This window comes from Suricata suricatta, chromosome 16, assembly GCF_006229205.1.
Source record: "Suricata suricatta isolate VVHF042 chromosome 16, meerkat_22Aug2017_6uvM2_HiC, whole genome shotgun sequence".
Lineage (NCBI taxonomy): Eukaryota > Metazoa > Chordata > Mammalia > Carnivora > Herpestidae > Suricata > Suricata suricatta.
Genome location: NC_043715.1, coordinates 9,641,061 through 9,656,384, shown reverse-complemented (window position 1 = coordinate 9,656,384; position 15,324 = coordinate 9,641,061). Strand labels below are relative to the sequence as shown.

The 15,324-nt window shown below is 44.5% G+C and overlaps 1 protein-coding gene across 1 annotated transcript in view; it reads right to left on the bottom strand.

The window, feature by feature from the left end:
- ADAMTS18 (ADAM metallopeptidase with thrombospondin type 1 motif 18) overlaps positions 1-15,324 on the bottom strand; it is a 136,741-nt gene that overhangs the window by 69,791 nt on the left and 51,626 nt on the right. Inside the window, exons 4-8 of the mRNA XM_029924217.1 lie at positions 7,083-7,356; positions 4,306-4,499; positions 3,965-4,048; positions 2,214-2,373; positions 566-671 (exon numbers count right to left, since the gene is read on the bottom strand). Of these exons, the coding sequence (XP_029780077.1) occupies positions 566-671; positions 2,214-2,373; positions 3,965-4,048; positions 4,306-4,499; positions 7,083-7,356 (818 nt within the window). The remainder of the gene's footprint in view (positions 1-565; positions 672-2,213; positions 2,374-3,964; positions 4,049-4,305; positions 4,500-7,082; positions 7,357-15,324) is intronic.

Below are 15,324 nucleotides of genomic sequence, written 5' to 3'. Positions count from 1 at the left end.
GGGAGAGGGTGGGAGGCAAATCATGAGAGACTCTTAAATACTGAAAACAAACTGAGGGCTGAAGAGGGAGGAGGAAAGGGGAAGGGGGCTGATGGTCATGGAGGGGGGCACTTGTGGGGAAGAGCACTGGGTGTTATATGGAAACCAACTTGGCAATAAACTATTAAAAATAATAAAAAATAAAAAGAGCAAAACATCAACAATGACTGGCCTTTATTGAGCTCTCTTTATGGTCCAGTACTATTCTTTTTTTGTGTTTATTTTTGAGAGAGAGACAGAGCTCAAGCAGGGGAGGGACAGAGAGAAAGACATAGAATCTGACGCAGGCTCCAGGCTCTGAGCTGTCAGCACAGAGCCTGATGTGAGGCTCGAACCCACGAACTGTAAGATCATGACCTGAGTTGAAATGGAACGTGTAACTGGCTGAGCCACCCAGGCATCCCTGGCCCAGTACTGTTCTAGGCTTCACCCTAGATTTACCCTACCTATTCCACCATTCTAGGGGAATGCCAGTGAATCGCCCACCCAGTTCTCACAGAAAGTGGCGAATCCAGGGGTCACTTACTTGTGCCCTGACTCATGAGCGATGGTGAAGGCCAGGCCAAGCCCCGTGTCCTCATTGATGGTACAACTCCGGTACTTACTGCACATTCCACTGATGGGGGCAAACCCTTGTGAGAGAGCAATTTCAGATGTCATTCCAAAGGGAGCACATGCAGATATCTGATCATTTCTTATGGCTTCAAAGTGTTCAACACTATTTAGTTTCATTGGTTAATGGAATTAATTTTAGTTTGATTAATGTACTTATTTTTTTTGGCAGGAAAACTAATTAAAGGCATATGGATTTCTGTCCTGCCTAGATAGATAAATTCAGCATTTAATATTTGCTTGCCTTTTTAAAGCTATTGTCATCAGTGGACCCAGCCTCATAACCCTGTGAAGAATGAATATGATAATTTTTTAAAAATGTTTATTTCTTTTTGAGAGAGACAGAAACAGAGTGTGAATGGGGGAGGGGCAGAGAGAGAGGGAGACACAGAATCCAAAGCAGACTCCAGGTTCTGAGCTATCAGCACAGAGTCTGATGCGGGGCTTGAACTCATAAACCGTGAGATCGTGACCTGAGCGGAAGTTGGATGCTTAACCAACTGAGCCATCCAGGTGCCTAAATATTATAATGTCTATTTCATATATCGAATAGTAAGCTACTGGACATTCCTATGCCTTATCTAAGTTTGTTATTGGGGTCAGAGCAACCACTACAATGGTAGCTAACCCAATGCAATATATCCACTTAACAGTGGGATTAGCAGCAAAGCTCAGGTATATTTTCTAGGCGAACATACTTCCTGGTCTTTTTCTGGAGCAGATAACACGAGAAGGCCTGAACAATGTGAACAGATTATGTGCATTATTCTGTTCGCTATAACGTGACAAATGCTTCTGTTTTCAAAAGCTACTTCCTTCCAAGAGCAGCTATAAAATCATTCCAGCCAGGGCTGGGTCCTCCTGAGCAGAAGAACAAGGCTATGTACCCGAGTAGTATTATATGCACGCTTGTGGATCAACTGCACCCACCTTGCTGCTCTGAGGTCCGTGAGATGATGCGAGAAACCTAACCTATCATCACTGGCATCATCATCACCACCACCACCACCATCACACTGATCTAGACAATCGTCAGTTCATTAAAAAAAAAAAATTGTTGAGTTCCTACTGCATGCAATGGAATATACTAGAAAATACAGTATAGATGTAGAATATATAGCCCTTACTCACTGTTTTGGGCAAATATAGAACAGATGTGTCCCTTAAGGGTCAAATAACTTTCTAAAAACAGGGACTGGTACCTAGGGACAGAGTTATAGACCATGGAGGTTAGTCAAATTCTCTTCAGCTACCCAGTTCTGCAGTCATGACGCTTATAGAATAAATCACAACTTGGCTAGTTAAACAGTGTATCTCAATGTTCATCAATATCTCAATAGTAAACAATTTATTAACTCACCAATAGAGTTAATAAAGAAAAATACAAAACAAATAAAGGAAATGAGCTCACCATTCCACCCTGACTTCAGTGGTACAATAAAGATGGTCCACAATTTAAATATAAAGTCTCCTCGTGAAGGATCCTAAGGGCTACCCACCCAGTGGAAAGTTTTCTTACTGTATTTTCATAGGTGTGAGAGAAGCATCCATTTGTACCATACCTAGAGTGTCACATGGCTCATTCTTCCAGGAACAAATGTCAAATCCCGTGAGTAGGATGGCGTGGTCATGCCTCTTGCCGTTCTTTCCAGTGAGGGCAGACTGCCATTGACAGAAACTATTCAGAGACTGGTCCGCGTGATGGTTGATCACTAATCCTCCCTATGGGAAACCCACACAAATCAGAGCATGAATGTGTCTCAGAGGCAAGAACGTGGAATCATCCCATGTGTACAGGCAAATGCAGAAACATCGTGCTTCTAGGGATAAAGGTCAGTAGAGGAAAATACCTGTGCCAAGATTGGAGACAAAGTTTAAAAAAACAACAACCCCTAAAACTATTCAGGTAGATGCTCACAATATTTCAAGCCAATACAGAGTTTTAGGAGTGTACTTTATGACCCATTCCATTTCTACAAAAACAATACATAAGCTGACGTCAGTGAGGAATATCTATGTTCACCTCATGCTAATATCATCTTTATACAACTGTCACAGCTTCTAGAATTTAACTGTAAGTTAATGGTCATAAAGTTCAGTCCCTCCTTCAATACAGCATGAGGAAGGTAGTGACCACACCTAATTCACCCCTAGCAGAATTTCCAGCAAAGGCCTTGGCACATCATAGATTAAAAGCAATCCATCCATCAGTCAATAAAATGAAAGCTCACTGAATAGATGTTGCAACCAAAAACGGATGCTGAAACAAAAAGATTCTGAGGCGGGAAGACGGACTTGGCCTAACCAGAATTAGTTACCGAAATCCGTCCTTAACACTACTGACTTGGGTCAAGTTGAGGGTTTTGAGACTGGGTCTTTAATTATCTGTGAATGAGGATGCCTCCAGCTTCAAAGTCCTTGGGCAAAGTGTTAAGGGGTGGGTAACAGACAAAAAGTGTCTCAACAGCACACACCCTCCTTTCTACCTTTCTGAAATTCCACGGACAATCTGACAGGTCATTAACCTCTGTAGCTCTCCACACCTGGACCATGAGATTCATTTTTGTCTTGTCTCTGACTCCTTGCTCTTGTACATTAATTATTGGGGTTACAAATGAAGAGGAGAAGCCACAGGGGACTTAAAAAAATGATGTGAGTGGTAATCCCCATGTCAGAAAAATACAGTTTCGGCATCAAAACACTACAAAGCAGTGAGAACCGTGCAATTAACATGCTATGATACGGTCTGGCTTAATAATTCACCCCGTACCTGGGCCCGGCCCCTCAAGGCAATCAACTCAAGGGCAGCTAAATATTCTTTATTTATTCTCTGTCGTTCCTGAGATGGTGCTGGGGAGGCAGGTTTGCTGTAAGGATTTTCTGATGACTTAGTTTCAGTGTATTTTCAAAATATCCTTTGACATCTACCTGCAATTACCCAGCATATCCAATACCCAACACCCAACTAACCCTTAAGTCTATTATCAAAGGCACCTTCCCTGTGAAACCTACAAAATATTTGTATTTGTATATAGACATTAATATTGACATTACAGAAGCATATTTAATCATACTTATGTGTCATTGTATACATACATATATACCACATATATTTACAGACAAATAATTACTCTGTGATGTTTTGGTTAAGTACACAACCCTATTAGATTGTACTTTCTTTGAGGACAGGGGCAGCATGTTTTCAAGCTCAAAACTCTAGGGACTAGTTCGTGGATCAGCACGTAGTAGGTGTTCAGTAAGTGCATCCTAAAGGGCAGAATGAGTTAAGAAAGAAGTGAAGTTGGGCACGTACAGGTTCTTGTTCCAGAAGAATGAGGCTCACCACAACAATGTTTATATCGCTTCCAATGGTCCCGTCTTTAAATAGGCTTGAAACCTGTTGGGACAATAAAACCAAACAAAAATAAACAAAATCTGAAAATTTCCCAAACTCTGTATCAGACAATACTCATGACTATGCAGGCTTCAGTTTTACCAAATCTATGTCCGTATGAAGCCAGTTTCCTCAAAACCTTTTTTGGGGCAGTAAAATAATGGAGCTATCTCTGCAATTCAATTCACGCAAGGACGTTCTGTGATTTTCAGCCTGCGCCGGAGAGCCAGGATGGTTGGAGTCCTGACGAGCTCCCTTACCATGTTCATGACTGTGAGGATGTACGTGGTGACATTTGCCTTGCCGTGTTTTTCCACCATTTTCTTGTCTGCCACTACCAGGGTTTCCACATTTAGGCCCTTTTGTGACTTTCCAGCCGATCGTCTGGGTCGCCCTGCACTCCCGTATTCATCAAACCTGAGATAGGTGTCCTCCGTGGGAGGCTGAGGGGCATCTACAATGAACAGAAGAGCATTTGGAAGGGATTATCAGTAGAGAACATCCGCAGGAGTTAGACAGAAATCTAAACACGGGTGGGAGAGAGTCTAGGTAACAAACACTTGACTGATCTACTGATAAATGATGTCTTTGGTGCTTGTCCCCGGGGCGTTGCCCTTAGTTTGTCGTGAAGAAAGATGCATTCAATAGAAGCTGGTGGATGGATGGACTCAGGAACTCAAGAAGACTATAATGAGTTAAAAAAAAATACACAACCAAACAATCTACAAATCTAGTTGGTACAGCAGATCAAGACAAATCAATTTTATCAGTATAGTTTTTAAAATCAGATAATGCTCATTTTATTTTACTGCTAAGCACTGCAGAAATAGACATTATCCTTTACCTCTAATTTCCTAATGCTTTATATGTTTTCTAAATAAAATTTAGAGATTTATGTCCAACAGAACACTATCCATGTCTAATACCCTTGTTTCATCAATACAAACTAACTTTAAGAGGTCAGTAAGGACTCCTTGACCTTATATTGAGTTAGTCATTGGGGAAATAGCATGGTCAGGGTGAAATTTAAAATGATATTAACTATTTTGTAACACGGAAAAGGGAGGTACCACCTTAACAGAGTTTATGTTGGCCATGGCCTTTGAGAAGAGACATGGAATCCTCAGGATGTTGGGCAGACACAACCCTTTTAGTTAATGGAGAGGGACAAGCCCAAGGGTTGCTGGGAGGGAACAGGGCATTTAGAGATGTAATAAATACAGGGGCGCCTGGGTGGCTCAGTCAGTGAAGCCTCCAACTTTGGCTCAGGTCATGATCTCATGGCTCATGAGTTCAAGCCCCACGTCTGACTCTGTGCGGACAGCCTGGAGCCTGCTTTGGATTTTGTGTCTCCCTCTCTCGCTCTGCCCCTCCCCCATTCTCTAAAACAAACAAACATTAAAAAAAATGTTAAAAAAAAAAGAAATGTAATATTAATAGAGTTATTTTCATACTTTAACAACTGGTACGGTCATTCTAATGAAGTCATAATAGTTCTCCACAGAATGAAATTAAGAGATCAAATTATTTAGTTAGATATAAAACCTCAGGTCAGCCACTTTGATAAGTGACCCTGAGTCTCAGTTTCCTCATCAATGAAAAGAACATAATATCCATAATAACCCTCATTAGCCTGCTCTAAAAATTAGCTTTGGTATCTATCAAATACATGTAACTGTCACTATGAATATTACCACTATTATGAATACCACTATTATCACAAATCCACGCCAGACAGGTGTTCCTTAAAGGATATTTCTGTTAACACCCCAAACCCCGAAGGCCAATTACAATGGTTGAGACACAATATTTCACTATTGCTCCCAATCTAGAGCGGAGGGATGCTGGCTCCTCTTCCCCTCGGGGGAACCATCAGGCGGCTTCCCTATCCACCTCAGCAGCATCTGCCACTCATGGCTACTGAGCCTAGGAAATGCGTCTGATGCCACTGGAGAAACCGAATTTTTAATTTTAATTTTAAGTCACTTCAACTTAAATTAAGAAAGCAACACTTGATTCAGTTACTGAAAAACAAGTATGTTTGGGACAACTCAGATATGTAAATCTACCTTCCCAACCTTACATTTTATGAAATCAAAGTACAGATGAGTATGTCTGATGAGAATTTGTTGTCTAGACTGAAATTGTGCTCTAAGTGTCAAACAAATACTGGATTTCCAAAACATAAGTTAAAATACCTGATAATACTTTGATACTGATTACATGTTGGGATATTTTGTAATATATTGGGTTTCAAAAAATACGTTATTAAAATGAATTTGCCTAGCTTCAGTTTTTAAAAAACATGCCATTAGAACATTTACAACGACTTTTGGGGCTGAAACTGTATTTACATTAGACACTGCTGGGTCTACAAAATGCAAAAGGACACAAACCATGCCCAAGGGTCCCTGTATCTCACTGTCACATCTAGTGAGGTGCCAATATTCTCCTGTCCTGTGAAGCTATCCTTCAAGAGCTCAAAAAGAACAAATGCTCAAGCACATCATCACTGGGAGACTGGGTATTTTTCTCACGAGCACAGAAACCAAGTTAATATTGGGGCCCATAACTAAAAAGTTGGAGATGCTAAACAAAACCAAACAAAAGCTGTCAGTATCTTTCCTAGTGTGGCACCCAGGGGGCTCAGTCAACTGAGCGTCCAACTCCTGATTTCGGCTCAGGTCATGATCAGTTGATGGGTTTGAGTTCTGCATGGGGCTCCTTGCTGGCAGTGCAGAGGCTGCTTGGGCTTCTCTCTCTATTCTTCTTTCTCTGCCTCTCCCCCATGCATACCCTCTCTCTCTCAAACTAAACTTCAATAAAAATCTTTCCTAGTTTAGTCTAGAAGAATTAACAATTGATCACGTAGCTTTTGCCTGACACAGATGAATACTGGTCCATCTCTAAGACTAATTTCTGGGGATGCTTAGGGTAGCCCCATTTTAACCTGTAAAACCCACATACCCAAAGGCACTCAAGAAAGACTACCGAAGGCCCACATAAGAACAGAATAAGAAAAAGTTTCCTTACATACATTTCTTGCGTCGTCCACAAAAATGCTGCTTTTGCAACCTTGGGTGGTGATGCTCTCTCTCTGGACTTCGAGATGTGTGGGGAGGGTGAGTTGGGAGGTGACGTCCGCTGGAGCCCAGGTGGCCATGGCAACGCTGGACCTTCTCTTCAGCTGTCCTTTTGTACAGTATGTGAGGATGGTGCCCGGCGGGCGCACTATAGTTATGCTCCTGGGCCAGCAGCTGAGGTAACGGTGAGATGAGGAATTCGTTTTTTCGTGTCCTTATTAGACCTGACTAAGAACCAAACACACAGAAAACATTAATATTCCATGCATCTCTTTTTTTTTCGTGGTGATTTCCAATAACCGCTTATTGGGTCCTTCCTGTGTGTGGGCGCTGTACCAGGTAACTGACACATATTGTCTATTTTATATGTACCGTTAGCAGTTACAAGGTTATTACCCCTATTTCAGAGAAGACAACACTGAGGCTAAGGTAATTAAGTAGGAAAGCCAGCACTGGCATTATAGGGAAGGAAAAATAATCTTCCTGTTACCTTTCTGGGTTCTTGGATCAGACCCCATTGATGAGGGAGCATAAGGCAAAGGAGGGCAAAGCAAAAGTTGACAACGCTCCCCCGTCATCCCCCCCCCCCCATCTCTAGGCGGGTATGTGTGATATTCCTTGGACACTCCCAGCTGTTCAAAAATAAAGGAAAAAGAAAGAAAAACAAACGGTTAACTGATACAGATCACGGTCATGCAAGACAGGAGTCTCCATCAGTTTACAAATATCTTAGTAAATCATAAGAAAAAGGCAACCTTATCAACAGCCTAATCTCCAGAAACCTACAGATTGTCTCCTGGAGCCCTAACACCACCCTCCCCTCGCTAGTGATGTGGGCCATCAAAGGCAAGAAGAAATGGCCGGTAAAAGTAATTTCTTTATAACCCGCAGCCCACTGACAAATACTTGAGGCAAATATGAAGTACAACATTTCCCCAAGATCCCCCTACATTCTTAATAGTAATACCTTCTTGGAAGAAAAACACCCTTAGCTTGACAATGACTTGGCCTCCAATATCATACTAACCCTCTTTAACATATAAAAATCCCTTTAGGAACTTCCTCTTCACTTTACCTCCTCCAACTCCACAGTATATATCTGGTCACTCTTCACAACCCCGGGGCAGCTGGGGCCTGTCCCTGTACTTTAATAAAATGACCTTTTTTGCACCCAATGCTCAAGAATTCTTTCTTGGCCATCGGCTCCGGACCCCAGCACCACTCCAAAACCCTATCACCGTTTTAATGCAAGATTAAGAGGAGAAAAATGAACTGACATTTAATAACATGTATGCCTTCTGTATATATGGGAGTTGCCCAGGAAAACTAACTCCCCAAAGGGCCCGAGACACTACTTTACAAACACACGGTCTCTAGCTTAAGATACAAGGAGATGTTGAGGAGGTGAGGGGGGTGGGGGAAGGGGAGTCATGCAAGGTGACCAGAAGCTCAGAAATAACAAAGGCATTGTTGTCATGCAGATTTAAGTCTTGGCCTTCTCCGTGACAAGTTGCTAGAGGTTTGGTCCTCACACCAACATCCCTGGTGCAGACAGGAAGACACGCCCACAAATGGAGATTTTCCTCGTGAAAGCAAATATCTCTTACAAAATGGTAACTTCTACTCAGTTTACAGAGCATTCCTTATATCTGCTGTTTCTTAAAAACCAACCAGCTTAAAATAATCCTTATGCCCAAGAGGCAAAGTTTGGGGCACCGGGAGCCCTTGACTCTCAGGAGCAGTGCCTGTGGCTACTATTGCAGACTCTTCACTGTTAATCTTGACATGTGTGACTGAGGGCCCAGGCACGGGACATCCTAGAGCCTCTGCAGCTGTGACGGGGGTGGGGTACACTGTGGCAAACACTGGACGGAAGGGGCAGTTTGACAGCAGCCTCACCCCCAAGGGACCCGCAGCACCGGCAGGAAAAACAAAGACATTCCATCTGGTTTCACAGGCGCTGAATAACGGGCTGGTGTGGGTGGCCGAGCAGGGGGGGTGGCTATGCTCATCTCCACGGAGGGGCCTGGGCTGTGTGACTGAGAGACAAATCTGCTAAAATGGAGAGGCAAGAGTCCACAAGGACTTCAGCCACCTCCGCTTTGACTCGATCTGTACTTTCTAATTGATCAGACTCTTCTTTCCAGCTTGTCTCTTTACTCAGGCAAAAGACCCAGTGGGCAAAGCATCCCGTGGGCATTGAAACTCCCTCCTCAAGCGACCAGCCCTGAGCTGCCAGACCCTGAGTGATCGACTCCAAGACAATGATGGATTTGACCTTCACCGCCCACCTGCAGGTATTCACTGACCTTTGCCCTGCATTCGCCTTATATAAACCTGGAAGTATTTTCAGCACTTTGGAGACTGTCTTCGAGACATCAGTCTCCTGTCTTCCTGGTGTTAGCTTCATTGAAATAAATCCCTTTCTTATCTCCCCACATCTCATCTCTCCGCCTTTGGGTTTTGTCCGTGGTGAGTGACTGGACCTGGTCGGGGTGGGACCCCGGGAGCCAGGTGCCCTTCCACATCCTCATCCTGGCAACAACAGGGGACTCAGCAAAGCCCAACCAATCACGGCTACGCTTTCCAAGGTGACGGCACACAGTGGGTCTCTTGGCACCAGGTATTTGATCCGTAACAGACCCCTGGCCTTCTCTTCCCTGCCGCCACCCTCTCTCTTCCTGCATTTGGTTCAGAAGTTTCTGGACACCCAGACCCTGGTATAGCAAGTGTGGTCTACAGCTCCAGCCTGCCTAAAGCTTGTTAGAGATGCCAACTCAGGAGGCGCCAGGGTGGCTCAGCTGGTTAAGCATCAGGTCATGGTCTCATGGTTTGTGAGATCAAGCCCCGCAGCGGGCTCTGTGCTGAAAGCACGGTACCTGCTTGGGATTCTCTCCACCTCTCTCTACTAAAGAAATAAGCTTATACAACAAAAAAGAGAGAGATGACTGAGGTTTCACCGCAGATCTGCTGCATCAGAGTCTGCATGTAGATCCCCTGGTGATCTGTATGTCTGTGAATGTTCGCGAAGCACAGACACAGGCCAGCAATTCTTAAACTTTGCCAAACATCAGAAACACTTAGGGATCTGAAAAGCACGCACAGACTCCCTCAGTCCGCGGCAGAATCACATACCATCAAAATCCAGATCTTTGCCCTTGTGACCCATGCATCAGAACTTTCGTCTTTAACCTCTCTGATGACTATCTCAACGCACAAAGGACTCTGTGAACCAGTCCACTAGACCTTAGCTTCTTCATGAGCAGAACGGGGAGAATCCTTCCCAGCCTGATACCTTACAAGGGGAGGTAGCATCACCACTGTAGAAATCCTTCATTCATTCTCAACTGCCCCAACTTGATGAGTGAGGAGGACGGATGATGCGTGATTGAGTTAAAACACGCCGAGCGCCCGGCAAGTGCCAGGCACACAGCCACGCAAGAGATACACAAACATAGCACTTGGTTCACTGGGGAAACAGACACCTAAAAATTCAAGGATGGGTACCAAATGCGAAGGGGGTGTTGGGTTGAGAGCAGATTACTATGGGAGCACAGAGGCGTGTGTGGAGGGGTGGCATGAGATGGATGGTGCCCAGGGCCTAATGTTGACCCTGTGTGAGGGCTCAGCTTCTCATTCCTAAAAGAAGTCCCAGAAGTCTTGATTTCCCTCCCCCTTCAGAAGTGTGCTGCCTTCTGAAAGATTGTCTTAACTGATGGTAGTGGCACTGACATGTTCTCTGGAAGTGGGACACAGATGCTCTCCTTGGCTCAGTCAACTCACACTGAGCATCAGATTAGCAGCCATGTTCTAGGCTTTGGCATCAAGAACAGAAGCACACAAGAATAGAACAGTTCACCCTCATATGCTCCTGGAGGTCAAGGGAGAAGAGAAATTGACTGGCAAGATAAGTCAAATCCCACAGTTCTGGAATCCTGTCCATCGTTATTTTCAGGCTGAATCTCCGAGTAACCCGCCCTGCCCCACCCGTCCAGGGTCATGCTGCTAGGTTCTTCCACCCCTCATTTGGATACTTTCTGTTCAGTCTCCCAAAGCCACCTGCCTCCTCTCCAACCTTTATCAGCAAGAGTCCTTGTCCAATGTAATCAACTCATTCTATACACCCAGGTAATGATCTCAAATCCAAATCTCTTTTCTGGGTCCATGGGCCCTGTGTGCCCTGCTCTGTGGGGAGCAGGGCAGAGCTCCCTATGTTCTCACCTTTCTAAACAGGGCATTGATTTCACTTCTTGAGGCTACTGCCTTCTGACAGGTTTGGTGGGCTGGGGAAAAGAACACCAAGATGGCCGAAAGACAGCCATCCCGGACTTTCCCAAGAACAACACCAAAAGAGACCATCCCATCAAACAATACCAAGATGGCCGACGGACCACCATGTTGGAACTTTCTGCCTGCTGCCGGCTCCCCAGAAACACATCATTTGCCCTAGCCCCATCTCTTCACCTTATAAGGGGGTTTTCTGCCCCTGGACACACATCAGAAAGTACTGCCTTATATAAAGCCCGCCCTTTATTCTCGCACAGGACTTTCCTGGCCCATTCTGTCCGGATCAGGGAACCTCACCTGAGAGCACTCCCAGTAAAATCCTTTTACATCTATTTCTGACCTTGGTTTTCTGCATCATCTCTCCAACTTCCCTGGCTCGGAACTTCCCTGGCTCGTTCCTTCAGAGCCAGGGAACCTCGCTCCAGAGCTCTTTAATAAAGAAAGGGTGCTCTGATCTCTTTTCCCAGTCTCTCTGTTTTGTGACTTTCTCACTCTGCCAATTTAACCTTACACCTTCTTTTACTTGAAGGAGAACAGAATTTGCCACCCCCAAAATATGCCTCTTGGGCTTAACCAACAGCCCACAATGGAGAAGCTCTTAAAGTCTAGATGTTCCTCTTCTGTAAGAGACATTTGCATTTATAAAGGAAATCAGGACTGGAAACACTTCTCAATGGAGAAGGTGTGGACGTAAATCTGTATGACAACCATACCTTTGCTGACAGCAAGAGGCCCTGTGGGTCCCCATAAGTGCCCCCCTCGAGGGCCCCCCCAACATCTTCTTTTGTCTTGAGCTGGAGATGATATTTAAGGTGGTATCTTGGGTCCTTGCGAGGAGTTAGCGGAGTTTTCCTGAGGCACTCCCTGTATGCAGGAGGTATTCACGTAATTAAACATCCTTATATTCCCCTGTGAATCTGTCTTTTATTACAGCCAGGGTTTGAGCCAAGAACCTAGTAGGGTAGAGGGGAAATGCGCTTTCCTCCCCCACACACTCTTGCACACACTTTGGCTTTGACCTCTCATCTCCTGCTCCCATAGACCTGCTTGGCTAGTGCTCACGGCTTACGTCCCTCCCCCTCAAAGAAACTCCGCTCATGGCCTGTCCTTCACCAACTTCCAACTTCTCTGAGGCCACAGTGTCTTTGCTCACGTCTAACTACAAGGATGGAAACAAACAAAAGGCCACCCTCTCCCCACCACCAGGGACTAGAATTTTCAGGTACACTCTGTGACGGCAGGAGCCACACGGGCATCCCTGCTGTGAGTCACATGTTGTCAGTCAATCAGCATTTGTTTATTAGTCGATCAATGTTTGTGGAGTAAGGATCTCAGACCAGGGGCCGCACTGAGGACACAATGACACCCCTCCCTCTGCAGCCAAGGACACCAGAGGTGGAAAGCGACACGTCGAAATACATAAAGACCAGGCGGTGTTTCTGAAGTCTCGCTGGGAAGCTGGGAGCAAGGCAAAAACTGCACGGCTTTATTTAAACCTCAGGATTACGCTGTCAGGAAATCTCAGCTGAAGCAAAGGTAGAATTGGGTCCCTCTGAGGTAGACCCTGGCCTCCCCCGCACATGAAGACAAAAGCCACCATTTACAGTGCCCAGTGGACACAGTTAAAATGGGGGGGGGGCGGGAGAATGATTTATCCATGAAAGCCCTCCTGCCTTACTAACTTCCTAAGTTGGTTAAACCAATATCAAAGGCTTAAGCCACTTAAGTGCCTTAACTGGACCAACCGGTCTGGAAGCCTTTTCTCTATTCTCCCCATTTCCTGAGCACCTTAGGCAACTCAAATGCACAGTGAAAACTTCTGTATTGAGAAAGCATTAAAAAAGGGAAGAAAGGAGAATTGTCGTCCTATATCTGGACCAACACACTGGGCACACACAGTCCTCTCTTCAGTGCCCAGTGACCAGGACAAAAATCTAGAATCATTCTTCAAAACCAAACAAGAATTTCACAGTGCTGGATGTCAAGGAAGAAATATATTCCTTTTGGGGTTTGGCTTGATAGGAAACATTGGAGTCTGACCAAATAAATACATGGTAGAGTTTAAAAACACAAACCCAGCACCTCCAAAAGGAGCCATCTGTTTATGTGTGGAATGTGGGACGCCATCTTGACTTACTGAACACATGCAATGTTCTGGCCGATTCCAAGAGATGAGTGAGATGAACACATTTGGCAGCCCGATAAATGGAGGCGGCAGGGATTGAGCAAGATCACAAACAGGTATGAAGTATTCCTTGGTGCCAAGCATAAAGAAAAAAAGGGGGGCTTCTATGAGAGAAAATAAGGACTAAGGGAAAGGGTGAGTCCAGGGGGAGAGGCATAGGAGGCTTTCCTGAGGACCGGCATTTTCATGAGACCAGAGCCCGTTCCTGGCTCCTGCAGGGGAAGCTTTGATGAAGCCCATGAGGGGGACGGGAGGGAATAGAGACCCCAAGAGCTACCAGAAGGATGGGTCCTGACAACACGCTTAGGCTTCCCCTAAGCTAGGGGAGGACAGGAAAGGCCTCAAGTGCATGGGGAGGAGGATGTGCTAACACTGAGAGCTGCCCCCAGCTACCCACCCAAGGGGTCTCCTTTCCCTCAGAAGACAGAGGGAGCCAGAGATCAAGAATCAGCTGTGCCCTCTTTTGGACTGAATATTGATCCCACATGAGGTGTCAATCTTTTCCAGTTTCAAAGACCTAGAAACTCTGCCACATAACTTAGCTGCTAAATTCAAAAATTCAAAGGATACAGAGCAAGGGCCAATATCCTACGCAGATCATAGTTTACCACTATATACTTTTACAACAGAGATACTTTAATAAGATAATATACTTTGTTAGCAGTTGTTTCCTGTTTCTTTCTTTTTTTTTTTTTTTTTGAGAGAGAGAGAAAGAAAGAGGGGGAGAGAGGGGAGAGGGAGGGGCAGAGAGAGGGAGAGGAAGAGAGAGAGAATCCCAAACAGGCTCTGTGTTGTCAGCGCAGAGCCTGATGCAGGGCTTGAACTCACGAGCCATGAGATCATGACTTGAGCTGGATCAAGAGTTGGATGTTTAGCCGCTTAACCAACTGAGCCACCCAGGAGCCCTATTTCCTAATTTGAATTTCAATGGCCAAATAATACATAAACGACTCATGTCGGGTATAAATCATACTTAAAGAAATTGCCCTTGGGGCTCCTGGGTGGCTCAGTCAGTTAAGCGTCCAGCTTCGGCTCAGGTCATGATCTCACAGTTTGTGGGTTCAAGCCCCACATTAGGCTGTGTGCTGACAGCTAACTCAGAGGCTGGAGCCTGTTTCTGATTCCGTATCTCCCCCTCTCTCTGCCCCTCCCCTGATCGTGCTGTCTCTGTCTCTCAAAAATAAACAAAAAACATTAAAAATTTTTAAAAAATAAAAAGAAATTGCCCTTTATGATGCACTCCCTCTAGGTCATATTTTTAAATTCTATCAAAGGCTTTGAACTTAACAGAAAAAGGGAGACCACAGATTCCAGAAAGGACAAGGTCCTTGTCCTAAGTGTCTTATACCCCAGCACTTATGCCTAGTAACCAAAAACTGATTCAATGGATTAATGATGTTTGCTACAAGTGAGATAACATATCTTAAAGAAAGGTCTTGAAGTAATAATAAAAAGAGACACCCCCCCCATGGGCAGTATCAAAATTCTCTTTTCTCTTTTGAGGAAAGACTAATAGAATAACAAAGTAGCCCCATGAGGCCGGCTGGAGAAACTACTAGCAAAAATAAATATATTTGTGGTTATCAAAAATCAATTAAATTTTCATTTTTAATTTTTAACCCATCACTAACATTAGCAACAACAGCAAAAAATATTGTAACCTCAGTCACAACATCACATTCTTTAAAAAAATATATATTACCTTGTCCAAACAGTAGCACTAA